This window comes from Saccopteryx leptura, chromosome 3 (genome assembly GCF_036850995.1).
Source record: "Saccopteryx leptura isolate mSacLep1 chromosome 3, mSacLep1_pri_phased_curated, whole genome shotgun sequence".
NCBI lineage: Eukaryota > Metazoa > Chordata > Mammalia > Chiroptera > Emballonuridae > Saccopteryx > Saccopteryx leptura.
The window spans coordinates 110,393,754-110,412,299 of NC_089505.1; the positions used below are offsets into that span (position 1 = coordinate 110,393,754).

Here is an 18,546-nt window from a genome sequence, read left to right on the forward strand (position 1 = left end):
GGTTTGTGCCTAGCTTACCTGTAAGACAAACCATGATGCTTTGTAAAATGTAAATTATTAGACAGCGTCCAAGAATTATCCATAGGCCAAAACATAGCCAACACAATCGTTACTATGACAGCAACAAGAAAGACTACACAATGGTGCAGCTGGTGCAAGATTATGTTACTCCATGCCAGAATCTGTTTACTTTCTGATTGCCAGTTTCTGTACAAGGCAGACCATGTCTGAGCTCACAGCTCGGCGGCACCAAGGCTGCTCTCCATGGCCTGGCCTCCACTTCCGGCAGTCTGTCCCGGAGCCTCCTGTCTCCCAGGCTGCACGTTCCCACCAGCGGGTCACAGTGGGTTTGTAGGTGCCCACACAATACTCATCCCCTCAGCACACAGCATAGCTGGGTGGGACCAGCTGCTTACAATGTTAAGTCTACTGATCCCAAATGGCATTGTTTCCTATGTGTGGCATGGCCTACAAGTTTGGGAAGCAGTAGCATAAAAGACTTTCTAGAAGCTTGCTGCACAGGAAGGCTAATGATGGGGTATCTTATCACAAATTCCAGAATCAAGAAACAAAGCTTTACCATAGAAGACTTGTGTTCATGTCTCATTATTTTTTTGTCGTTTCCTAATCCACGCTTGTAATTTCAGTTTCTGTCTATACACCAGTGACTCTCAAATCTTGATCCCCTTTCCGCACATCCCCCTGGAGTGACTGAATCTTAACTACAAATACTTGCTAGATTATCTATCCCTGGAACCTCAAATCCAACATGTCTCAACATAAACTTATGATAACCATTAATCGAGCACTTGCTGTGCATTCAGGAACTACACAAACATTATCTCACTGGATCCTCAATGACAACCCTACAGAATGGGTACTGACACTTTTACGAGAGGTAGAACAGGCTCAGAGACGGGAAGCAGCCTGTCTGGTGGGGGGCCATGTTCCTTCCCACTGTAATCTGTCCCTTGTCCCCCTGCCATGATGCAGCCCCTTCAGGATTCCTCAGCTAAGCCAGCCAGAAGCCAGCCATCGCGAAGCTTCCCTTCCTCACGCCCAGAGCACTGAGCAAGTCTGCGAGCAAACCCTTCCTCAGTGCTCGCACCAGCTCCCTCGCTGGTGTCTCCCCCAGCTGGCACCCAGCCGAGTCCCACTAGCTTGGAGCGACCCAAGCAGCCACTCTCCCTGCCCTACTCCCTGCCGCTCTCTCTGCTCCAGTGAGCCCTGACTGCATATCAGGCTCACTGCGGGCGCTTTCAGCGTTTAGATGTCCCAAACCTCACTCTAGACCAAGTGAACCAAGTTCCAGGCTGCGTCTTGGATGAGGGTATGTTCACAAAAGCTCCAGATGATTCTGCGGTGGGGCTCGAGTTGGGAACCACTGCCCTCACCTCACGCCTCTAACCTGGGCTGAGACCCCAACGTTGCTCAAGGCCAGCACCTTCCCTGCGCTGCTGTCCCCCAACCTCACCCCTTTCCTCAGGCTGCCCACCTCGCTCCCCCTCCCCAAAGCTGATGGCCTTGTCTCCAGTCTCAGAGACAAAACACAGGACGTCTGTACCAACCGTCTTAAATTTCATCCTCAGTACCTCTAAATTCACCATATTGTTTTCAGCACCAGCCTCTTCAAAGAGGTGTTATACTTACCATCTCTGTGTCCTCAAACCATGGAATGAATTTGTCCTCTGCCCCCAACATCTAAGTAAAATGCTCTCACTGTGATTCTGATGATCACAAATCCCAAGCCTGTTTTGCATCCCACGGCACCTGCACCTCTGTGAGCCTCGGGAGCCTAGCCCGGCCCCCCGCCCCCCAGTTCCCCCGCAGCCCCCAGCAGACCAGCCCCACCGGGCTCTCCTCCCGCCCGTCTGACTAGGACTGCTATTTCTTACTTTCCCTTACTGCCTCTTCTTTTGTGCTTCCTCCTTAAATATGGGTGTTCTCCAGAGTTCTGTCCTCAGCCCTCTTGACACAGTGTATCTGTCCTCATGGTTTCCACTGTTTGTACGCAGACCCCCTCTGGCTTTTCCTCCACCCCAAGTTCCAGCCTGTATTTGCTACAATCTGATGACACATCTCCCCATGTAACCCATAAGACACCCCAAATTCAATAGTCAAAACTGAACTCATTATCTTTTCTTTGAAACCGAGTTCTTCTGCATCCCTGTTCTCAATTCATGGCACACACTGCCTGTCCGAGCATCCAGACCAAAAGCCTCATATTTGATACCCCCTTTCATTCCCAAAGGGTCTCCAAGTCCTGTTGATTTACCTCTGAGTTTCTTTTTCATGTCTTCTCTTCTGCCTTTTCCACCATCACTACCTTAATTCAGGCTTCATCCCCTTTTCACTAGACTAGTCCACATGCTTCCTGAGCGGCCTCCCAGCCTTCAGTCTCTCCCTGTTTTAGTCTAGCCTTCACACTACTGGACTCCCTTAAAAATAAAAAGAAAATTTTTTTTAAAAAGAAACAACTGATTTTCTTGCTTGGAAAACAAAACAAACAAACACTTCACACATATAAAACAAACTACCTTGAGTCCTCCTGCCCAAACGATTAAAAGTAAACTCCTGGGCTTGCCCGTGACTTCTCAGTCCACACGGTCAGCCTCATCTGCCACCACGTTCTGGGGCCCGTAGCTCCCAGAGCCAACGCCTCTTCCAGAGGAAATGCTGTACTTTCCTCCCACAGGACACCTGCTCACAGTGTTCCCCGTTCCCAATTTCCTCCTAGTCCTCCTATGCTTGGCCAATGCAAGTTTCACGTCTTCTGGGAAATCTTGAGACTTCACTCGACCCCAACCCTCCTGAGAGAATTAACCCCCTGCCTCTGAGCCTCCAGGATACCACACATTCTGTCACCCTGCACTGATGTTGTGTGTTTACTTGGCTACTTCCCTAACAGACTATGGCCTTCAAATATAATGGACCTCTTCTGACCCACAGCCCGGTGCTCTGCACAGTGTCTTACACAGAGCATGTGACCTGAACTAGAAGAAAAGAGCCCATTAAAGAAAGGGACACCATGAGTGGTTTCTGGTCAGAGTCCACCCTTCCTTCACTACTTCCTCAGCGAATCCTGAAGCCCAGGGGGCCCTGGTATTCCACCCCCACCCCCACCCCCACTCCATTCATTGCCTGGCTACCTCTGCTCCGTGTACGGCTGAATCTTCTGCACAATGATGTCGGAATCCAGCACCCCCAGGAGGACCCCAATCTGGCGGATGAACATCCCCTTCAGCCTCTCAGTTAGCTGACTGACACTGATATCCAAGATGATCTCCACCAGGTCGTTTCTCCTGGGATCTGGAAAGCGTGTGGAATAGTCACGGTTTAGAAGTAGGGAAGCTCACAGACCCGGCACTGTGCGTGTGTTTGGGCACAGGAGAGAAAGTGAGGGGAGTGGTCAGAGATGCAACTGACCTTCACATGGGAAGGGACAATAATGAATTCTTAGTAATGCGTCTGGTGTTGGCTTGGAGAGGTTCGAAAGGACTCCTGGTCCCTGTGTCAACCTGAGAATCACCACACATGTGCTAGTGACAGGGAGGCAACAGGATTTATTGAAAGGAGTTGGAAAGAGAAACATTTAGTGTTTTTGTGTTTGTTTTTAGAGAGTCAGGGAGAGAGAGATAGGAATACAGAGTTGCTTCTATATGTGCTCTGACCTGGGAATTGAACCAGCAACCTCTACGCACTGGCACGACGCTCCAACCAACTGAGCCATCCAGCCAGTGCTAAGAAACGCTTGTTTTAAAACAAGTGGCTTTGCTGAACTCTCCAGGCCAGGCAGGGGTTCTCTAACTACCTTGCCTTGTCCACACCCGATTTTCAGCGACTCACTGTACTTTGTCTACAACAATGGAAGGGAAGATGCCCATCTAAAGCATCTTACCAATAATGGGAATGCATCTGCCCTACAGGTGTGACAACAGTCAACACAGGTAATCCAGGCAGCCAAGAAACAAGGATCTCCTTAGAGCACATCACAGCTACAATTTCTTTACAACTCTACAACTGGGAAACCATTGTGCTTTCCTTCTGATTATGTCCTAAAGACTGTTCTACACTTGAAGGTCTGTGATTATTCAGTATACCTTATTCACACACTTGAGTGCACCATTTGCCTCTCCTGATGTATAATGTACATAATTAGTGGACTATCTGTGATCTGATTTTAAACACAGAAGGGATGTCATGGTGTCTTGGCTGTTTACTTCAGAGAGCTGGGACAAGGACTGCCAAGATCCCTTCCCATCCAGGAGCCTGGCCTGGAAACTGAAGAGTAGGTTTAAAGTTCATTCCGCCTCATCAGATGCTCAGGAATTTATAAAGCTCTACCCCACCGCACACTAACTTCCTCTCTAAAAGCAAATTAACCACAAAGCAAAATAAAAACATGGTTCTATTTAAGAGGGAAATTTTATTCTGCAAATCTGAAAATTGTAAAGGATGCTATCTACTTTACCTTCCCTGGGTTGTCAGAAAAAGCCTGAGGCTCAACTTATAAAAATAAATTGTTTTCTGCATCTGGGTGCTGATGAGACATCATGACTCAAGTTATTCCTGTGCTGATTCCCAAAGTGCCCTGAACCCTCTCTCGTCAGTCACACCCAGAGCAGAAAGTGCTGGATGAGGGGCACAGAGGCCTGGCTCTGACAACTGCTGCTGACACCAGGTGAACCTTGCCCTGACTTTCTGTTTCTCCAACAGAGATGAGCAGGGGGAGGTCCACATTCCTGTTTGGGTAGAAAGGGTGACGATGGGACAGGCAGACTCTAAGGATTTTTCAGCTTGGGGTTTCTAGATTTTTTTTTAAAGCTGGACATGCCATCTGGCCCAGTCTGTGCTGGGGAGAAAGGATCTCGGGACAGAGGCCCCACTGGGCTGACCCAGCAGGTCCACTCAGTCCCATCACCAAATGAACTCACCAGGTTTCACCTCCACAGTGGTCTGGTCTGTGTGACTCTCACCCTTTGCGTCAGTCACTTTCAGATGAAACGTGTAGGTTCCTTCAACCAGGTTAGAAAGGAGGAGGATGGGGTGGTGGTCAGAGTGATTTAACACCTCCTGTGGGGTTGAACAACATGGCAATGTTGCAAAACAAAACCACATTCCTTTTTTATTTTATTTTATTTTTTTCCTGAAGTTAGAAGCAAGGAGGCAGACAGAAATACTCCTGCATGCACCCGACTGGGATCCACCCGGCATGCCCACCAGGGGGCAATGCTCTGCCCCTCTGGGCCATTGCTCCGCTGAAACCGGAGCCATTCTAGCGCCTGAGGTGGAGGCCATGGAGCCATCCTCAGTGCCCGGGCCAACCTTGCTCCAATGGAGCCTTGGCTGCGGGAGGGGAAGAGAGAGACAGAGAGAAAGGAGAGGGGGAGGGGTGGAGAAGCAGATGGGGGCTTCTCCTATGTGCCCTGGCTGGGAATTGAACCCGGGACTTATACACGCCGGGTCGACACTCTACTGCTGAGCAACCAGCCAGGGCCAAAACCACATTCCTTTTGTGGGCTCAGCTGCTGCTGCTGTCACAACTACCCCTCCGAGCGGAACCACCTCAGCTCTGGGCGGCTCTTGCTCTATACCAGCATTCAGCCAGGAGCAGGGATGAAAAACACGTTCTGTGTCACAACAGCTTGCAGAGCGACCCTAGGCAAGTCATTTGACCGCCCTAGATTTCAGAGAGCAGTCCAGGTTTGACACAGGAAACCACAGACCCTAGAACATCGGGCTCAACTCCTCTGCCCATCTCCCCACCCGGACGGTACTGCCCTCCAGCCCTGGCACACTTACCCCTGCTGCAGGGCTCCCCTCGTCTCGGGTCCAGAGGTAGCTGACTATCCCCTTGTCATCAGAGGACTTGGAGCCATCCAGCTCTGCTGTGTCCGTGGGCAAGGTTATCACCACATTCCCAGTTATCTTGGCTATAGGTGGTTTGTTCATTTCTAACCAGAGAGAAATTACTGAAATTATATAACATTCTAGGAAAAAAGAATTGCTTCTTCATGATGTTTATGGAAAATTAAACCTCAAATGCATCTTAAACGGAGAACTGTTTCAAGTGCCTATCCACGCCAGCAACTAAGCATAGGGTTAAAGCTACCATTGCCACTGGTCCTGAGGCTCCAGTCGCACCCAGAGAAATGTCCTCCTGACACTGTGCGATGAAGGGGACAAGTGTCGTTTCTGCCTGTGTTCTCACAGCAAGCAGCCTCCCCGAAAGTAACCCATATCTGTGCTTTGGAAATTCATGGTAATTAGAAACAAAGGCCCAGAGTTGGAGTAAAACCTTGGAGTTTGGGTTTCATCCAGCAGATACCACAAATTCTCTTTAAAATACGGGTTAAAATATTATTCTCTGAACATCTTTTCTGATTCCTTCCTTAGTACTTTAATAGAGAAAAAGGAAAGAGACCTCGCTCAACCTGGGCCGCACCTGCAGCTTGTTTACTTAGCTGTGTGCTCCCAGTATTTACTGAGCTCAGGACGCTCCACAAGGAGGTCATCTGCATGCCTGACGGTTTTTCCTACTACCAGCTTTTAGTATCTCCCGAGGCCACGATCACCTGCCTGCAAACCAGAGCAAGGCCAGTCAACTCTTGCCTCAAGCTGGCTTCCAGAAAGCTACAGTGCAGGACAGTCATTCCAAGGTCTGACAGCAGGTGTCACTGTAGCTAGCAAGAGAGTCACAGAAACCCCAGGTCTTAGCAGTGCAGAGGCAAAATAAAAATGCAAAGGAAAAAAACCTTAATTCTTCTTCCATTCGTTAAAGAAAGGTAAGGTGGAAGGGAGAGAGGGGAACACAAGAAGTTAAAATTCACCTTACAATCACTCAATTACGGTGGTTTTAGAAAAGCAAGTTAACCCAACTTCCTTCCCCGCACCCGTCTGATTGACTTCTGCAGCCCAACAAGAGATGAGGGATCTGTTTTATCTGCCCCAGAGGCTGGGGCACCAGCCCGAAACAGGAGGTACCTTCTTTGACAATGACATTCACCGAGCTCTGGCTTTGCAGGTTCCTCTCATCTTTGACAGTCAAGGTGAACACGTACGTTCCCACTTGCAGCCCAGTCACAGTGGCGACACTGCTGTCAGCATTCTCAAGCTGCACCCCATCAGGACCCCTGGACAAAGAGAAAAACCAAGGGTGGGGTTGTACCTGTCTGCAGCGCTCCTGTCCCTGACTCAGCAGGTGCAGACAATTATTGCCTCGGCTCAGGCATGAACTATTGTTTCCCAGACCTTGAGAGGACAAGTTTAAAAATACTGCATTTGAACAGAGTGTCATTTGGCCCCAAAATAAAGGCTACCTACTGATCAGAAAATTCCATTCACCAGCTTCAAACACATCTAGCCAGCCTGCCTTTTATATGAGCTTCTAGAACAAACTCTTTGCTGTTCCAGTTTATAAAAGGAAGAAAGTACTCTGAGCAGGTCTCTGATCAAAAGAATGATTTCAGAGTGATGTTTCTGAAAAGTATTTCTGGCCTATTCGTTGGTTCAGCTCTTGCCAGCAAAAAAGAAAACACATTTCTTAATCACATGCCAAACTCACTCTTGCTGAAAAGTCAGAGAAAGGAAATGGGCCAAAGTTGTAGAGGAATTCTCAGGGCAAAAGACCCTCTTCTGAACAGCTCTGTAAGCAACGTTCCCTCCCGCTCTCGTCAGGGGCCACAGAGGACCCCGGCACCCATGTTCTTCCTTCTCTCCGGGCCTCACACGGCAGCCTGCAGCGGGCGGGAGCTCTGTGGCCTCCACCAGGCACAGGCTGCACACAGCAGAGAGCGCCCTGCTCAGGATCTAACTGCCCCAGGGCTTTCCTTAAGGCCACCAGGACTACCAAAGAAATCTGCAGGCTTTCCAGTTTTGTTCTGATGTTTAAATTTCTGACCTCCGATCCTAGCAGCCCCTCCTAAAACAGACTCTTCAAGAAGCTTGCTAAGCATTATTTCTGTGGTAAACACTAATAAAATTCAACCAAAAGGTTCATCACTAGTATTGTTAATAGTTATGATTAAAACACATTGGGCCTGACCAGGCAGTGGCGCAGTGGATAGAGTGTAGGACTGGGATGCGGAAGGACCCAGGTTCGAGACCCCGAGGTCACCAGCTTGAGTGGGCTCATCTGGTTTGAGCAAAAGCTCACTAGCTTGGACCCAAGGTCGCTGGCTCGAGCAAGGGGTTACTTGGTCTGCTGAAGGCCCACGGTCAAGGCACATATGAGAAAGCAATCAATGAACAACTAAGGTGTCACAACACAATGAAAAACTGATGATTGATGCTTCTCATCTCATCTCCGTTCCTGTCTGTCCCTGTCTATCCCTCTCTCTGACTCTCTGTCTCTGTAAAAAAACAACAACAACAAACAAACAAACAAAAAAAAAACACATTGGGCTGAGGAAGATTAGGTTCTCCAAAAGACAGAAACAAGAGCTGAGAAAAATAATTTCTAGCATCCAACTCACCAATCATAAATCAACTGGTTTCTATAGTCCAAATATAGATAGCCTGTTCTCAGACAAAAAAAAAAAAAACAAAAACAAAAGCAGCCTGACCAGGCAGTGGCGCAGTGGACAGAGCGTCAGACTGGGATGCGGAGGACCCGGTTTTGAGACCCCGAGGTCGCCAGCTTCAGTGCAGGCTCATCTGGCTTGAGCAAAAAGCTCACCAGCTTGGACCCAAGGTCGCTGGCTTGAGCAAGGGGTTACTCGGTCTGCTGAAGGCCCACGGTCAAGGCACATATGAGAAAGCAATCAATGAACAACTAAGCTGTCGCAACGAAGAACTAATGATTGATGCTTCCCATCTCTCTCCGTTCCTGTCTGTCTGTCCCTATCTATCCCCCTCTCTGACTCTCCCTCTGTCTCTTTAAAAAGAAAAAAAAAATTAAAAACAAAAGCAAAAACAAAACACCCGGTCTATGCTATGGTTGCTACCTTTGGAAATTGAAAAAAATTTAACTCCTTTTTAACTTTTACTCCGTTTTGGAATTCCTTTACTTCTCTTGGGATCTTGCATAGAATCTGAGTTCCAGCTGTTATGATTTAAAGGAGCTGAAAGAAACTGAGAGCCAGGAGATTTGATCGGGTAATCTCAGTTTCATTAGTATTATTTTGGTTCCTGCCCTTCACCTCCGGCTAACATAACTGGTAAATGTGGTCTTCAAGGAAACAGTAACAGAGCAATGCTTTCATTTTGTGGATGAATTCTCAGTGCCCCTTAATCGCAGCTCTGCCCCAGCCCTCCTGCCAGCCTCACCCAGTTAATTCTGAGCAACAGTATTTTTCTGCTCCATTACCCCTTCCATCCCGCCTCTCACGTGTAATTAAACTATGCATTTCAGCAGATGGGTTATACCTGTAAGAGCACCAGGACCACAAAGTACTACTTGGGGACTGTCTGATAATAAGCAGTCTTCCTTTTTTTTTCTTTTGAGATTTTATTATTCATTTTTTTAGAGAGAGGAGAGAGAGAGAGAGAGAGAGAGAGAGAGAAAGAGAGAGAGAAAGGAATGGGGGAGGAGCAGGAAGCATCAACTCCTAGTAGTTGCTTCTTGTATGTGCCTTGACCGGGCAAGCCCAGGGTTTCAACTGGCGACCTCAGCATTCCAGATCGACGCTTTATCCACTGCGCCACCACAGGTCAGGTGTTTTTTTTTCTTACAAAAATTATTATATACCATTTTCTTAGAGTCGAAGTTCGGCACTGCAAACCTTTCTCAGTCATACCCCACCCCCCTCTGAATAAGCCAACAAGAGCAAGTAAACTCTTCAGCCAAGTAAAACCTTGCTCTGCAAAGGTCTGGAGCCTTTGCATAAATAAGGGTTTGTGTCAGGACTCACTGTGTTTTTCCCCAGAGATATGAGATAATTTTCTGATCATCTGAGCTTTTGCTACCATCCAGGGTCGTGCTGTCCACGGGAAGGGTCAGCTCTTTGTCTGGGCCTGCGTCTGCCTGCGGAGGCTTGTTGTTTTCTGGAAGACAGAGACTTGGAGGTCAAAAGCAGGCAGTCCAGCTGGGAAAGGCAAAATCCAATTGGGACATATATTCTGGAAGCCGTAAAGACTGCCTCTCCACCCGCAGCACTGGCAGATACCGTGGGACATGTATGTACTGGGGTTTGGTCAGGGAGCTCACAATGAGGAATACAAGACTGAAAATGAAACAATTCTGAAAGAACATGGCAGAACTTCATGAAGTTATAATGTGAACTATAATGCTACAGCAGTTCAAATGAAAGGGTCTGCGTGGTGAGCTAGGGCTTTCTTTTTTTTTGTGTGTGTGTATTTCTCTGAAGCTGGAAACGGGGAGAGATAGTCAGACAGACTCCCGCATGCGCCCGACCGGGATCCACCCGGCACGCCCACCAGGGGCGAAGCTCTGCCCACCAGGGGGTGATGCTCTGCCCCTCCGGGGCATCGCCCTGTCTCGACAAAGAGCCACTCTAGCGCCCGGGGCAGAGGCCACAGAGCCATCCCCAGTGCCCGGGCCACGCCCGCTCCAATGGAGCCCTGGCTGCGGGAGGGGAAGAGAGAGACAGAGAGGAAGGGGGGGGGGGTGGAGAAGCAAATGGGCGCCTCTCCCATGTGCCCCGGCCGGGAATCGAACCCGGGCCCCCCGCACGCCAGGCCGATGCTCCACCGCTGAGCCAACCGGCCAGGGCCGAGCTGGGGCTTTCTTGAGGAAGTCGCTTGAAGCTGGTCCTTAAAGGACACATGATAGGATTTGGGATGGCAGAGACTCTATCTGCTATGTTCCCTGGAAGGCACAATAACTGGCCGAGGGCAAGGGCATAGCTGAGGCTATGAAGTACTCTTTCTCTCTAGCATGAAGAAAGCACCAGGGGAATGGACAACAGAAGCTGCCACAGGCTCCGTGGATTGGTGCCTCCCATGTCTACACTCCTACGTCTCAGAATCCAAACCCTCTTCTCCCCCAGAGATAAAGGGACCAGCCAATCGAAGACCCTACACCTCAAGATGGGAACTTACCAGGCTGCACAATAACAGTCACTTGAGCGGTGGACTGCTGTCCTATCGTGTCAGTCACTTTGAGCTGGTAAGTATAGTCTCCTTCTTGCATGGCAGAGAGCTGCAGGATTGGTGTTCTCACACCCTGGATATTTAAATACAGAGAGTGAAAAAGCAGCCTCCCAGAATCACAACATCATACACTAAATCCTGCTCAGGTCTAAGAGATTTGCCCAGTTTTCTAAACTTACTTGGTACTGGGCTATGACCTCCTAGTTCAGCAACATTAGTGAATGCTGGATCAGACGCTGTGGGACATCTTGTTAAAGTTTCCCCCTTAAAGAGAACAACCTCCCTCACAGAGCAGCAGTTTCAAATAAGATCAAGAGCTCTCACAAGGGAGGGAGGGGGTACAGGAAAATGCGCAAAGATAACCAAGATGTCTCTACGACCGACAGAAAATGATCATGAATATATAATAACACAATCTTTAAAACTGTTCTTCCTACGAAGGCCGCCCAATGATCCTTACAAAGCTGCCTCAAAAAACATGGCAGTGGGACAAGCTGCTGTGTGACAACACGCTGTCCCCTGACGGGTTTGTACAGATCTGCAGGGGCAGAGAAACCTAACATAACTTTAACTACATCCAGGTGAAATGTGAGCTTCAAGTCATGCCTCCAACCTAGAAACAGATTCTAGAGCAGCGGTCCCCAAACTTTTTACACAGGGGGCCAGTTCACTGTCCCTCAGACCGTTGGAAGGCCAGAATATAAAAAAAAACTATGAACAAATCCCTATGCACATTGCACATATCTTATTTTAAAGTAAAAAACCAAAACGGGAACAAATACAATATTTAAAATAAAGAACAAGTAAATTTAAATCAACAAACTGACCAATATTTCAATGGGAACTATGCTCTTCTCACTGACCACCAATGAAAGAGGTGCCCCTTCTGGAAGTGCGGCAGGGGCCGGATAAATGGCCTCAGGGGCCGCAGTTTGGGGACGCATGTTCTAGAGTGTCAGCAGGAACATTATATAGAACTTAAGACAAACTTCCAATGCTGGGACTTCAGAACACTGGGCAAAAGCTGGCCGCCTCTGGACTGAATCCAGCTTGTGGACATTTTGTTTGGCCTCTATGCCTTAAAAATTGTAAAATTTCAAGTAAAGGTCTAGATTTTTTATCTTTTCTTGAAAAACTGTACTAATTCTAGTAATACTGGGTCCACACTTCCCTCTGGCAACCACCAGCGGGGCTTGAGGAGCAGCTGATCCCTTTAGTCTGGTCTTAAGTTCACTGGTTTGCCACAGCCTGTCCAGCTTTATTAACATACGTCACCTGTGTGGTGACCGATCTGGTCCCTTCTTACACAGACAGGATGCTCACCGCCTAGGCAGGCCGTGTACTCCGGTCTATGAGACTCACACCTGTGTCGTTTCTAAACAGCCTGACTCTGGAATCGTCCTGGAACAGCTACCATTTCTCATCTCATCTCTTCCTTTCATACTAAACATTTAAGATAAAAGGTTTTTGCTGGTATGTTAAAGGGTCCTTAAACTTTCTTGATTTTTAAAGAAAGTCAGATATTCTATGGACAAATCTGACTTTGGTAATAAAATACAGCAAAAACAAGCCTTAGGTGGGTGATCTAGCCGGCAACTCGAACTCCGCTGGGCAAGGAAAGACGAAGCGTGTTCCTTCCTACCTGCATCTCCACCACTTTCCCTTTGCTGCTGGGGCTGAGCGACCACTCGTAGCTGGTGATGCCATGGTCATCAGTGCTCTGGTTCCCGAACAGGGTGATGGAGTTTTGGGGCAGAGTGATCACTTGGTTGGGGCCTGCATTGGCCACAGGGGGGTAATCCACAGCTTTGTTCACGGTCAGGCTGGCAGTGGTGGAGTTGGTGGCTCCATCAGAGTCTACTACAGTCAAGCTGGCAGGGCAGAGAGAGGAGTACAATCAGGGATGGGCTTCAGTAAAAAGAACAAACACAGGAGGACTGGAAGTCAAGGCTAAGAAACACCAAGGTGGCAGAGTTGCCAACTGCTAACTGATTCCTGCCATTCCTCTTGGAAAGGTAGAGTAATACCTGAAGCTAACACTAAGGGTTTACTGTGTGCCAGGCACTGTTCCAAGTGATTTAGAACTCAATAAATCCTCACAACAGCTCTGTAAGTCTTAATCTCATTTCATCCCTTACACACGAGGAGACTGAGGCATAGAGAGGTCAGCAACTTGCCAAAGTGAGAACGGAATGGTATCGGGACGGGAATCCAGGCAATGTGTGCCCAGCGCCACCGTGCTCTGCGGCCTACACGTGTCTGAGCGCTGGGACCTGTACAACCACCATCTGATCTGGCCCTCACAACATCAATCAATCTCATTTACAGGCGGCTGAGAGAAGCAAGGTAACCTGCCTAGCACTCTATCATGAGCCAAGACGCAAGTCCCGTTCTCTCTGACTCCCAAGCCCTAGAACCAGGTCTTAGTCCCTGGTCCCTATTCTGTGGGGTTCAAAGACACTGCGCTAACTAAAGCCCGGCCTGTAGCAAGCGCTGCTCCCATCAGCGTGCCTTGGCTGTGCACCTGTCACAAGAGTGGACGTCCCGGGCAGGCAGCCTCTGGGATGGACGAGGGGTGCTGGCTGTGAGACAGGAGCCTGAAATGGAAATGAGTTCTCCTACGCAACAGTTCCACAGTTTGTGCCAGTGTGAAAGAGGATTTGAAAGAGACCAAAAAAAAAAAAAAAATGTTCATTTATAAGAACAGGCTTTTACCTAAATGATGCCTTCCAGATGAACAGCCTAAAGCTGCTCTTGCCACCTCAGAATGTGAGCATAAGCAACAAGGAGGTTTGGGCTCCTTCCATTTTGCTGACAGAAAGAGGAAAAGCATAGAAAAGACATGTCGTTTGTTTAACTTTCACCACCAGCCACACACAGAGCCAGACATCTGTGGGGTTTTATCCTGCAGTCTCACCTTTTTCCCACGGTCTGGGGGGGAATCTTTGGTATAACAGCCTTGAGAAAAAGAGCAAAAAACATCATACACACAGACATGCAAATCAACAAACACTGGAGGGAGAAATATCCACAGAAATTTCCCTCTTTTTCCGGTTTCCTGTTGTTTTCAGTTTTTGTTTTATAAATATTCTACTCATTTCCTTTTTCAGAATAAAAGCAACTTATAGACAGGTGGCAAAGCAGCAGCGGCCCATTATTGACTTTCACCTCAGTCCCTGGCTTACACACAAGAATCCTGAATCCAAACAGCAGCTGACCACAGCAGTGGGAGAGTTGTAAAAGTGAGGGAGAGCAGACGGCGAGTGGAATCAGACTAGACCTTAATGCTAATCAAACCAGCCCCGTTGTTTCACAGACTGAGGCTTAGAAAAAAAGAATCACTTCCCAATACTCTATATCTACCAGAGGTGCTGCAGACTAACATCATGGTTAAAAGCTCAACCTGCCTGTGTGACCCTGGGCAAGTTACTTAACCTCTCAGTATCTAAATGTCCTAATCTATAAAATAAGAGTAATTATAATACCTGTTATAAGGGTTAAATGGGCTACTGCTTGCAAAGAGCTCAGAACAGTACTAAACACATAGTAAATGTTCAAGAAACAGTAGTTAACTATTGTTACTATTTTTAAAAAGATCAACCTAGCCCAGGCTAAATCTCATAAATGTTAAGATTCCTATATTATAAATCTAAGGTAAAAACCAATTCACATTTCCATTGTAAGCCAATGAGAAGGCTCCAACATTGTTGAATGGCAACTACAGGTACCTTTCATTCTCCTGAAGTCTTGAGTCAATGACAGAGCTACTAGGTCAGAACTTGCATAGTTATTTACATTTTGATTGATTGATCAATTGATTGATTTTGAGAGAGAGAGAGGGAGGAAGGGAGAGAGAAACATCGATTTGTTGTTCCGCTTATTTACGCCTTCATTGGTTGATTCTTGTATTTGCCCTCACCAGGGGTCGAACCCACAACCCTGACAGAGATGCATATTTATTTATATGGTAGGTATTGTGATAGAACGTTCATCACTGTGTCTCTGCAGTATCTAAAACTTGATTAATCTCAGATCCAGTGGGGAAGACAGACACCCATGGATAAGCTGCTACACCTGGTAGGCGTCATATAGAGCAAAGAGTGCAATGTTCTCTCCTCTCTGGAGGCATCTCAGGGCCTCAGAGAATGCTGTAGGTCCCTACAGAGAGGCAGAACTCCAACAGACTGAGAAGGGCATTCAAGGGAGCATAAAGAAAATACATATAGGTCAAGTCAAGGAATACAAGAGAATGAGCCCTGACACAGGGCTTAGAAAATCCACATTTCAGTTCTGTGTGACCTAAGAGAAGTTAGTAAATACACTGTGCCTCATTTTTCTCAGTATAAAATGAGGACAGTATCATGTACATATGGTGTTTATATGATACAAGTGCTTGTAACATACAAAGGGGATTACTCTGGAGTCAGCCTCCCACTTTTATTAATCACATTCTAGAACAGGGGTCGGGAACCTATGGCTCATGAGCCAGATGTGGCTCTTTTGATGGCTGCATCTGGCTCGCAGACAAATCTTTTTTTTTTTTTTTCCGAATTTGGAAACGGGGAGGCAGTCAGACTCCCGCATGCGCCCGACCGGGATCTACCCAGCATGCCCACCAGGGGGCGATGCTCTGCCCATCTGGGGCATCGCTCTGTTGCAACCAGAACCATTTTAGCACCTGAGGCAGAGGCCACAGAGCCATCCTCAGCACCCGGGCCAACTTTGCTCCAATGGAGCCTTGGCTGCGAGAGGGGAAGAAAGAGACAGAGAGGAAGGAGAGGGGGAGGGGTGGAGAAGCAGATGGGCACTTCTCCTGTGTGCCCTGGCCGGGAATCGAACCCGGGACTCCTGCACACCAGGCCAACGCTCTACCACTGAGCCAACTGGCCAGGGCAACAAATCTTTAATAAAAAAAAAGTTAAAAATATAAAACATTCTCATGTATTACAATCCATTCATTTCCTACTGCTCCTGTTCATGGTTGCGGGAGGCTGGAGCCAATCACAGCTGTCCTCCAGGACAACACCAAATTTTTATTGGATAATGCGTAACGTACATGGGTCGTTGTATGGCTCTCATGGAATTACATTTTAAAATATGTGGTGTTCATGGCTCTCTCAGCCAAAAAGGTTCCCGACCCCTGTTCTAGAATGTTGACACTGGTTCCTATAAGGACTATCTTTGAATCAGATTCTCCAAAAAGCCCAAATAGAGAAAGATCCTATAGCTCATATTCAAATAAATCACTTGTCAAAAGTAAAGATTTTGAGATATCATAAGTTAAAGAAGCATCTCCCAAAGGGAATAGGCAAGATGGCATTCTAGTTTTTTATTCTAGATTTTTTTTGAGGAAAGGCAAAGGAAGATGGGAACTTTCACTTAACGACAGAAACCCTGAAAACATGTTTGAAGATCTGCCAGGTAAGTCTGTGTAAAGGACTAATTGTGGTGGATTCTGATCTGTTATGCAAGGACTTCTGCCCTAAAAAGTTATTGCTGTTGTGACCACAATCACCATAGGGCTCAGAGAACCAATGGAACCACATGCTATATTTTCAACCAACTCTACAGTGAACTTGGCACTTGGGTTTTATATTTTTATATATTTCCTGTGAGAATGCAAAACCCACAAGAAAAAAAAAATTGGCCAATGGTAAACTTAAAGGATCCTAATTTACCTGAAAGTGTAGTTCCCAGGGACAAGCTTGCTTAGTTTTAATATGGCCGTATCTTCAGAAATCTTCTCTTCTCTCAGAGGTCCTTTAAGTTCTTCCCAATGGTACCTGATGATTTTATCATCATCAGTGCTTTCTTGACCATAAAGAAACATTGGTTACAACATGAGAGCGCTGGGTCTCATCATTTATCTAGTTTATACAAACCAAGGCAACTACCTAGAGATCTGAGGCTAGGAAAACTTCATGAAATTACAGACTATCTCTGCAGAGTGTTGCTTCCCTAGGAATATTGAGTCATTCTGCCTCTCTATGAATAGTCCAATGCACAGTTTTCCAAGGACTGCAACACAGGCAACCTTTGGTTAAAATGCTACTGTATAAAAGAAAGGAAAATCAAAAATTCTTAAATGCATGAAAAGATACTCAACCTCAGTTAAAAGAAATGCAAATTTAAATTACATTTGAGATACCATTTTTAAACCTATCAGATTGGTAAAGACCAAAGTTTTATAACTCTTTAAATGGGGAAACGTGTGGAGAAAGAGTCCCTTTCATACATCATGGTGGAAACATGAATTGATACAACCTCTATAAAGACCAATTTGGCAAAATTTACTACCTTTTTCCCTGCAATTCCTCTTCTAGGAATTTATCCTACAGATATCCTCACACATGTGTTAAATGTCATCTCTATGAGATTATTCATGGTAATATTATTTATAATAGTGAAAGACCAAAAATAATCTAAATGGCCACCAATAGAGAATGACTGAAAACAAGTATATATTCAAACAATGAAAATATACATCCAGACAATGTTGTTATTTACTTATTTATTTATATTTTTAATATACATCCATGTAATGGAAGGCTATTTAATCGTTAAAAGAAAAAAAGAATGAAGTGTTCCATATTTTGATTTAGAAAAATTCTCCAACATACAGAAACAGGCATTGTACATAGCAGTGTGCATAATGTTTTACCATAAAGACTGTATATATATCTTTTTATATATGCATAAGCTATCTGGAAAGATACAGAGAATAACAGCATTGATTGTCTGGAGGAAAACTGGATAGTTGGGAGACAGGGATGGTAGTGATTCTTTTTGCTGTATACCTTTACACATTATTTAACTTTGACCTATTCAAAAATATAAAATAAAATGGTATTGTATGAACCTTGTCTACCACTCTCTCGAGTGCTTCTTCCTGTTTTGTCTCTTCCTTCTTGACCTGCTATTCTTCTAGCTTCTTCTTCTTGTCAGACTATCTTCATGGAATGTTTAACACTGCTAGAGATTCCTCTGCAGAAGCAGTGACTACCTCTGCCCAAAACCACTGTTGTTGCCAGGGTAGTCAGGGTAACAGGGCCTTAACGGGTCTCAAAAGAACCCAAGCAAATACTGGTGAGATGATAGGCCTGAAATCTCCTGCACACACAGCGCCAGGATCAACACAATGGCCCAGAAATCTGCTCCTGTCCTCTGAGGGGAAATGGGAGCGAGCCCAGGCAGGGCGGGAGCTCCTCAAGTCTCTCCTGCAGAAGGCTGACCAGAACCCTGTTAGGCAGCAACAGTTGGGGGAGAGCCGTCAGTTAAGACTCAGTTACTTATCTTGTCCTGATAGAAAACAGCTATGTTTCCATAACTGAGAATGGCAACTCCATCTAAGAAAATTTAAAAACCAACAAGTTTCAACTAAAGTAATGCTAAAGACATGAATAATCCCACTTTCTTACAGTCGCAGGACAGAAATACCACCTCAAACAAGCCACATGGGGCTTTTAAATAGGGCATGTTTGGTTTTCCCTTCCT

The 18,546-nt window shown here is 46.5% G+C and overlaps 1 protein-coding gene across 5 annotated transcripts in view; it reads right to left on the reverse strand.

The window, feature by feature from the left end:
• The window catches only part of KIAA0319L (KIAA0319 like), a 105,030-nt gene that overhangs the window by 12,951 nt on the left and 73,533 nt on the right, over positions 1-18,546 (reverse strand). For all 5 annotated transcript variants that reach the window (XM_066375830.1, XM_066375833.1, XM_066375831.1 and 2 more), the window contains exons 9-16: positions 16,731-16,863; positions 12,695-12,923; positions 11,002-11,125; positions 9,852-9,984; positions 6,985-7,133; positions 5,803-5,954; positions 4,935-5,073; positions 3,150-3,309 (exon numbers count right to left, since the gene is read on the reverse strand). In XM_066375830.1, the coding sequence (XP_066231927.1) occupies positions 3,150-3,309; positions 4,935-5,073; positions 5,803-5,954; positions 6,985-7,133; positions 9,852-9,984; positions 11,002-11,125; positions 12,695-12,923; positions 16,731-16,863 (1,219 nt within the window). The remainder of the gene's footprint in view (positions 1-3,149; positions 3,310-4,934; positions 5,074-5,802; positions 5,955-6,984; positions 7,134-9,851; positions 9,985-11,001; positions 11,126-12,694; positions 12,924-16,730; positions 16,864-18,546) is intronic.